This window comes from Rhincodon typus, chromosome 26 (assembly GCF_021869965.1).
Source record: "Rhincodon typus isolate 14 chromosome 26, sRhiTyp1.1, whole genome shotgun sequence".
NCBI classification, from domain to species: Eukaryota; Metazoa; Chordata; class Chondrichthyes; order Orectolobiformes; family Rhincodontidae; genus Rhincodon; species Rhincodon typus.
This window is the reverse complement of record NC_063357.1, coordinates 94285-102927: the sequence shown is the minus strand read 5'-3', so window position 1 is coordinate 102927 and position 8643 is coordinate 94285. Positions and strand designations below refer to the sequence as shown.

The 8643-nt window shown below is 38.9% G+C and overlaps 1 protein-coding gene across 1 annotated transcript in view; it reads left to right on the top strand.

Annotated features, from left to right (window-relative positions):
* The window catches only part of LOC109928952 (integrin alpha-E-like), a 161365-nt gene that overhangs the window by 62999 nt on the left and 89723 nt on the right, over positions 1-8643 (top strand). The window contains exons 14-16 of the mRNA XM_048612310.1: positions 1019-1161; positions 5820-5977; positions 7737-7865. Of these exons, the coding sequence (XP_048468267.1) occupies positions 1019-1161; positions 5820-5977; positions 7737-7865 (430 nt within the window). The remainder of the gene's footprint in view (positions 1-1018; positions 1162-5819; positions 5978-7736; positions 7866-8643) is intronic.

Here is an 8643-nt window from a genome sequence, read left to right as displayed (position 1 = left end):
ACTTTAAGGGCATTTAAATGGTCATTGGATAAACATATGGATGATAATGGAATAGTTTAGGTTAGATGGGCTTCAGATTGGTTTCACAGGTCGGTGCAACATCGAGGGCCGAAGGGCCTGTACTGCGCTGTAATGTTCTATGTTCTATGTTCTATGTTCTATGTTCTATGTTCTATGATCAGAACTATTTAGAAAGTGAAATAAGATTAAAAGGTTTTGGAAAATGCAAGCACCTTGTAACGTAATAAATTAGAAGCGTGGCTTTTAACATGAAAGGCAGAGTATTGTAATGTTAGAGTCATGAATCTTAATATTAGAGCCTAGGATACTATATTGAGCCCAGGATTCTAAAATTAGAGACATTACATTATAAAGTTGAAGGTTCAGCGCTGTAACATTTGGGGCATAGCACCATAACATTAACAGTACAGCGCTATAATGCTACCTAAATTTGTTTGCCTACTTGTATTTACTGCTTTCCTTATCCATTATATTTTGCCAATATAAATATTTTTGCCCCTTTGCCTGTGATTTTTCTCTGATAGACCTGGTCTTAACCTTCCTGAGATATATGAATAATAAATAATGCATAATAAACAAATACATGACATTGGCTGTTAGATTTTGGGGCAACTAGGAGAGAAGTACAATTTATGGAGTAATTGATGCTGTGCGGGCAACTATGAAACACTACAGTCAAGCCTGTACTGATAGAAGCCACAAATAGGTTCAGTTGAACATGTTATGTCTGTCAGTCACAGTCTAGCCCCTTTTTAAAGGAAACAAGTTTTAAATTTGAGTTAATATTTTGGGTCCAGTGACCCTTCTTCAGAACAATTCTAAAGAAGAGTCACTGACCGGAAACATTAACTCTGATTTCTCTCCACAGATGCTGCCAGATGTGCTGAGATTTTCCAGCAATTTCTGTTTTAGTTTCTGATTTCCTGTTCGATTTTTTAATTTAGATTTTAAATTTGCATTTTTTTTGTTTTTAACAAATAATGATAATTCTTTACAGCTCAAGACCAGTTATCAACATTGGAACCAATGTCACATTTTTACCGAAGTTGGTGCCTCTGTCCTTCGCAAGTTCCCACGGACAAGAGAAAATTATTCAAGCTACTGTGTGTTTTATGGCTCAATCAAACTTTGCACCATTAGGTAATGCCTCAATGATAGCAGAATGTAGAAGGGAGTGCCAGCATCACCATTATCTGGTATTATAACATACCTAACTGTAGCCAAAGAATCACTTGTAATGGCTTCACTTCTGCTCTCATACTGTTACTTGGTATTCCTTAATTGATATCATTAATACAATGGTATTCCCCCATTGGTCAATTGCTGGATCCCTCCTATTTCCTTGCCTCTTGGCAATATCTTCAAAAAGCACAATGTTTGTTTTCACATGTGCACTGATGACGATTAGCTGTATCTCACCCAGACTTCTCTTAACTCATGGACTGTTGCTTACTTATCGCTTAACCAACTTCCAGTACTGGATGAACAGAATTTTTTTTCCAATTAATTCTTGGGAAAATCAGTCATAGAGTCAGAGAGCCATACAGTGTGGAAACAGACCCTTTGATCCAACTTGTCCGTGACGACTGGGTATCCTAAGCTAAACTAGTCCCATTTGCCTGCATTTGGTCCATATCCCTCTGAACCTTTCCTACTTACGTAACTGTCCAAATGACTTTTAAATGTTTTAACTGTACCTGTATCTACCACTTCCTCTGACAGCTCATTCCATATACTCACCACCATCTGTGAGAAAAGATTGTCCCTCAGGTCACTTTTAAACCTCCCACCTCCCACCTCCCACCTCCGCCCTCTAGTTTTGGACTACAGACATTGGCTGTTCAGCCTACCCCTGCCCTTCATTATTTTATGAACATCTGTAAGGCCACCCCTCTGTCAGCAAGGACTCCCTGATTGGCCCAGGTTAACAATGTCAATCAAGGATCTCATGGTCAATAAGATCCACCTGGTTCCAATTACTACACAAAGCAGTGCTGACTATCCCTGATTATTCCATGCATTTCTAAGTGACAATTTTTCTGATCTCTCAGGATTGAATCTAACAATTTTCCCACCTGTAAAATAAGACTAACTGGCCTATAATTGTTTGGTATTTCCTTTGTACCTTGCTTAAACAACAGAACCACATTTGCATTCCTCGAGCCCTCCAACACCTCACCTGTGTCTAGTGAAGATTGGAAAATAATTGTCAGAACTTCTGCTGTTTCCTCCCTGACCACCTTCAGCATTGGAGGGAACAATCTATCCGCCACTCGCAACCTATCCAATTTCAAGGATTCTAAATACTCTAATGCTTCCTCTCTCATTATGATTATTTTGTCCAATATTTCGCACTACTGGCCAAGGTCAGTCATCTCAGCTGTAGAACATCTCTGCAGGAGTTCCTCAGGGTAGTGTCCTAGGCCCAACCATCTTCAGCTGCTTCATCAATGACCTTCCCTCCATCGTAAGGTCAGAATTGGAGATGTTCGCCAATGACTGCACAACGTTCAGCACCATTCGTGACTCCTCAGATACTGAAGCAGTCCGTGTTCACATGCAACAAGGTCTGGACAACATTCAAGCTTGGGCTGACAAGTGGCAGGTAGCGTTCATGCCACACAAATGCCAGGCTATGAACATCACCAGTAAGAGACAAGCTAACCACTGCCCCCTTGACATTCAGCTGTATTACCATCACTAAATCCCCATTATCAACATCCTGGGGGCTATCATTGACTAGAAACTCAACTGGACTCACCACATAAACACAACGGCTACAAGAGCAGGTCAGAGGCTGGGAATACTGTGGTGAGTAACTCACCTCCTGACTCCTCAAAGCCTGTCCACCATCCACAAGGCAAAGTCAGGAATGTGATGGAATACTCCCCACTTGCCTGGATGAATGCAGCCCCAACAACACTCAAGAAGGTTGACACCATCCAGGATAAAGCAGCCTGCTTGATTGGCACGACATCCACAAGCATCCACTTCCTTTACCACCGATGCTCAGTTAGCAGCAGTGTGTACCATCTACAAGATCACTGCAGAAATTCACCAAAGATCCTCAGACAGAACCTTCCAAACCCACGGCTACCTCCATCTGGAAGAACAAGAGCAGCAAATATATGGGAACACCACCTCCTGCAAGTTCCCCTCCAAGTCACTGACCATCCTGACTTGTAAATATATTGCTGATCCTTCACTGTTGCTGGGTCAAAATCCTGGAATTCCCTCCCTAAGGGCATTGTGGGTTAAACCACAGCAGGTGGACTGCAGTCGTTCAAAATGGCAGCTCACCACCACCTTCTCAAGGGGCAATTAGGGATGGGCAAGATATGCTGACCCAGCCAGCTATACCCACATCTGACAAATGAATAAAAGAGGATTGTGTACCATGACCACTGTCTGTGCACCCGCCTGCTCCAGAATGTTCTGCAACCTATCAGTGACATCCCTGAGCTTGGCACCAGGCAGGCAACGTACCATCCTGGATTCATGTCTGTGGCCACAGAAGTGTTTGTCTGTACCCTTATTATTGAATCCCTAATCATTATAGCCCTGCTACTCATTTTCCTCCCTTTCTGGGCTGCTGAGCCACTCCTGATGTCGTGAACGTGGCTGGTGCTGCTTTTCCTGAGAGGCCATGCTCCCCAATTACATCTAAAGGGATCTATCTGTTTGAGAGGGAGATGACCACAGGGGACTCCAGCATTTCATTCCTGAGCTTTTTACTTTCGCATTACTTTAAACTTTACTATTCTGATACATCATTGGTAATCTCCCACATTCTATCCCTGGAACTTGAAGTTATTTAAACTCTGTTGCCCATTCCTTAGCTCAAAGCAACACCCATTCCCCTATTGTGCTTGTGCTTGCCAAACCACATTAGCTCTCAATCAAGCAAAGTCTTGATTTTAAAATTCTTATCTGTGTTTTCAGATTCTTCTACGACCTTGTTCTTTTTTACTTCTGTAATCTCCTCCAACCTTCTGAGATATCTGCATTCCTCTAATTCTGACTCCTTGTGCTTTCCCATTCCCAATCATTATTGCTTCATCAGTGATGGCCATGCCTTCAGTTGCCTTGACCTCGAGATCTGAAATTCCCTCCCTGTACCTTGCTTTCCTTGGTTGAGACACTTCTCAAAACCTACCTCTTTGCTTTGGGATTTGCTGTGATCATGAAAGATGCTGTATACGTTTTTCTTATTTTTATGTGCAAAATTTTGAAATATTTTTCAGCTGTTGAAGGATTCTGTTTCTACATCCAGCTTATTTTTAGGGTATCTATTTGTGGCAGACTTTTATTCTGGGGCTGTTTGACGATTGTCCCTTTAAAAACCGGTCACTTGTAGAGATAACTTACCAGGCAGATGAAAGTAACATTTGTGAACAAGTTTCAACAGATTCAATGCCAGGTGGTTTGTTGCTGTCACTCTTTCAGTAATAGGCTTGAAACTGAATCATATTTAGCTGCTAGCTCTTTTGAATTTGATTTCAGATCTTCATAATCCAGGATACTCTAGCAACTTTTTTTGAGTGGCAAGAAACACTTGGAAAATCAGATGAGAAAAGGAGTTTTTGAAGTATTACAGAAAAACATTACATCAGAAACTGAGAACATTAACTATTTGAAAGGAACTGATTGTTTGAAAGGAGTGGAGGACACTGACTGTCTAAAAGGCACTGGCCATTTGAAAGGGATGGAGAATACTGATTTTTTTTTTCTCCTTGAACCTTCATACATCTGAGCTTAGACTTTCTCAGCTTCAAATAACCCTTCCAGGATTTTAACCAAACTCTGATCAGGAACATTTAAACTAAACTCCTTATGCTGAGGTAACCTTTTTATTAACAGCCCTAAAACTACCTCACTTTCTCAGGAACAACTGTTTTACAATTCCAGCTTCAACTAAAATTTCTGCCTGAAACTGAAACTAAAATACGTTCCTTTCAAGCTATGGGTAAGTTAAGCCCAAATAAAATTACAGAATCTCCTCTCTGAAAGCCTATGCACTACATTATTTACTTTGTCCATAGTCTCTCACAATGTAAACCAAATACCTTTACTTTTCAGGAAGTGTCTATTTTTACCATGTTTTTAAAGAAAATACCATGACTACAAAAACACTCACAAGTTAATAATTAACCCCCTTAAGACACACCACAAACCCATATGCCATTAGTTCAAAATTCAAAAATATTAAAATATATATAAATCACACACTTCATACCTTGCATCACACATTAATAAAATTTATATCTTTAGAGTTTCTGACATATTATCAACTAAAAAAAGAAAGCTCTAGTTTTATGAGGCTGTCCATCTTATATCCATATTTGTTTGCTCCCTTCTTTGTTGTTTGGTATTTTAAACTCCAACCAAGCTCTGAGATAACCCTGCCATTTTCAAGGACAGAAGTAAGAATTTATGTAGCCCTGAAATAATCTAGTCCATAAAGGAATGGATCAAATTGGAATTGCTGTGTGTTTATCCAGACAGGTTAAATAAAACTTACCTAGAATTTTAGGTAAAGACAGACACTCAGAAATCATTTGTTTGGACAGTTACTTTCATTCCAAGATGCCAGGGCAAATATAAGTTATAGATGCATGTTTTAAAACATGCCATTACATTGTGGCAGTAGTTTAGTTGCAACTGAATGTCAGAAGAAGGTGTAAATAGCAATGGAATCTAATGACATGGACGGGAAACTGGAAAAAGATAGATATTCATTATTAATGTGCTTCAATAGTTTTATTCCATGCACTTATTTTATTTTGTACACTTTATAGATTTGACAAATTCCTATGTGAATTATACAATTAACCTGGATACAAAGCAGAAGACTAAAAGAGTGACATTTGCAAAGAATGATGGAACTCCTGACTCTATATCTGATTATGTCAATATCTCATCTGCCGCCTGTAAAACGTATTCTCTCATTGTGCAGGTATGATAGAAACTTTATCAAATCTCCTCTTAATCTACCCTTCTCCAAGGAGAAGATTCCCAGCTTCTCCAGTCTATTGACGTTACTAAAGTTCTTCATCCCTGGAAACGTTCTCATGAAACTTCTTTGTTCCCATTTCAATACCTTCATACCTTTCCTAAAGTGTGGTACCCAAAATTGGACACAGTATGTCAGCTAAAGCCGATCTGTGTTTTAGTTAGGCTTACCATAACTTCCCTGCTTTTGTACTCTGCACTTCAGGTTTCTGTGTGAATTAGGTTCCTCTACCTGCCCTGATAACTTCGATGATTTGTATATGTACGCCCTAGGTCCCTCTGATCCTGCAACCCCTTAGAACACTATCTTTTTTTTATGACTCATTTCATTCTTCCTACTGTCGTGGACAAGGGTGAGGTGAATTGAATTATTTTATGGTCCTCCTCTTCTTATTGTAACAAAGGTGAGTTGTAAAATATATTTCTTACATTATTTCTTTTCCCTTTTTAAATAGGCAGTGGTATGTTTCTGCAAACTATCTGTTTATGAAGTCTAACTTACAAGTGACCCACAGCAAATTCTTTAGGGTTAAAACAAAGTAAGGTTTATTGATGCATTCAAAAACTTGGAGGTGATGGCAATCATGACACATTGGCACATACGACATCAACAAAGAAGAAAGAAAAGATGATTAATTAAGGGAAGAATTTATAATTTCAAATGACTTAAAATCACTTGAATTGGTGTCCAGTAAGTCAACGTCCAGTGAGTTCTTGCAGTTGGTTGGACAGCACAATTCCATTTTGTAGGAACTCAGATACATATAGATGCAGTTTAAGGCACAAAAATATGCTTCTTGTCGACTGTTCACCTTTGAGATGAAACATAGGCTTCTTTCCAGAATTCAGACATCAAGAGACGTCAAGGCTAGAGGGAATGTGTAGCCATATCTGGAGCTGTTTTCTGTCCTGTTATAAAAAGTAGACTAAGGAAAGAAGTCAAAGTGGTATAATTAAAGCAATTCAAAAATATGAATTCTATTCACATGACTAGATTCCCTGGATGAGCTTGCTCAGCTATGAGATAATTTTGCTATCCCTCATCGAAAGTAATTTTGTGTCGTAGGAGATCCTGTGGGTCATTAGTACCATCTGAAGTATAATGGATTTCAATGGCTTTCTTTCAAATCTAACACGGCTGTGGAGATGCAATGTCTAAAATTCCTTGTGTGTGTTTGACTAGAATGTCTAGATAATTTAAGGATGTGAAATTTCGGGAGCTTGATTCATGGCTTTTGTCCACTGGAAGCTTCTGGAAAGCATATTCTGTGACTGGTAGCCATCTTATATTGAACAAGCATACATTCTGAAAAAAAATTTTAAAAATGTAATTTTTGAAAAATAACCATTCAGAATCTTTCATCACATCTTCAGGCCAGGGATGTGCAGGCTAGGTGGGTTAGCAATCGTAAGTGCAAGATTACCCAGGTAGGGTGGGGGGTGCTGGGGCTGGCTGGAATGTTCTTTAGAGGGTTGGTGCAGACTTGATGGGCTGAATGGCCTCCTGATGCACTGTAGGGGTTCTATGATCTTTCTATGTTCTATGACATCTCTTGAACAAAAGAAAATTAAACGGGCTTGTGCAAACAAATTAACTATTGCAGTATTTTCAAAGGAAAATATTTTACATTGTATTTAACTTTTGCTGTGAAATAGAATGGCCCTAAAATACTTGATTAACAAATGCCTTTCTTTAATTTCAGCATTGCACAATGGATTGTGTTTCTGCAATTATTGTAGAGGTGAATTATACCCTGAATAATAATGAAAAGAAGCCTGGTCTACCCTTACCAATTCTTGATCATTTTTCCAACCCGTCATCATGTGTTGAGGTAAAAATGACAAACTTATAAACTTAATTAATTATAGTGTTTAAAGTAAAATGCTGGATACATATTAAAGTAAAGCTTAGTACTAAGAATTTGAGCAGATTGCTTTCCTTTATTCTTCTTATTATAGACCATCATAGACAAAAGTGAGAAGTGAATTGAATTAGTTTTACTGTTCTCTTATTTTCATAACAGGTTTTTTTTGTATTTTATTTTCACTTTTAAAAATAGACATTGGCCTCTTTCCCCAAAGCCAGAGAATGGTTCATAACACATTCACATACTTACATTCAAGGAGGAAAGGAAGAGAAGGAAAGAAGTTACAAATTACTTAAAATCAGGGATATTGGCATTAATTCACATAAATTAGAGATTAGAATTATATATACAATGCTGTTGGGCAGTGAGTTCCAGGATTTAGACCCTGCAGCACGCAAGGAATGGTGGTATAGCTCTATATCAAAATAGTGTGTAGTTGGAAAGGGACTTAAAGGTGGAGGTGTTCCCATGTGTCTGCAGCTTTTGTCCTCCTAGATGGTAGAGGTTGTGGGTAGTAGACCGAGCAAAGAGGTTAAAATTGTATAATTACAGCTGACTTAAGCAAATCAGCAGTCTTAGTCATATGCTGGAGCTTCATGTCTAGCCACTCAGTCACAAGGTGCGTTTTGACATCCTGGCCAAATCTTATTATGCTTTGTAAAGTAAAAATTGGAGTCATCACTCACATCATGGCTATGGTGATGGCTAGCACGAGGGGACATAGCTTTAAATTGAGGGGTGA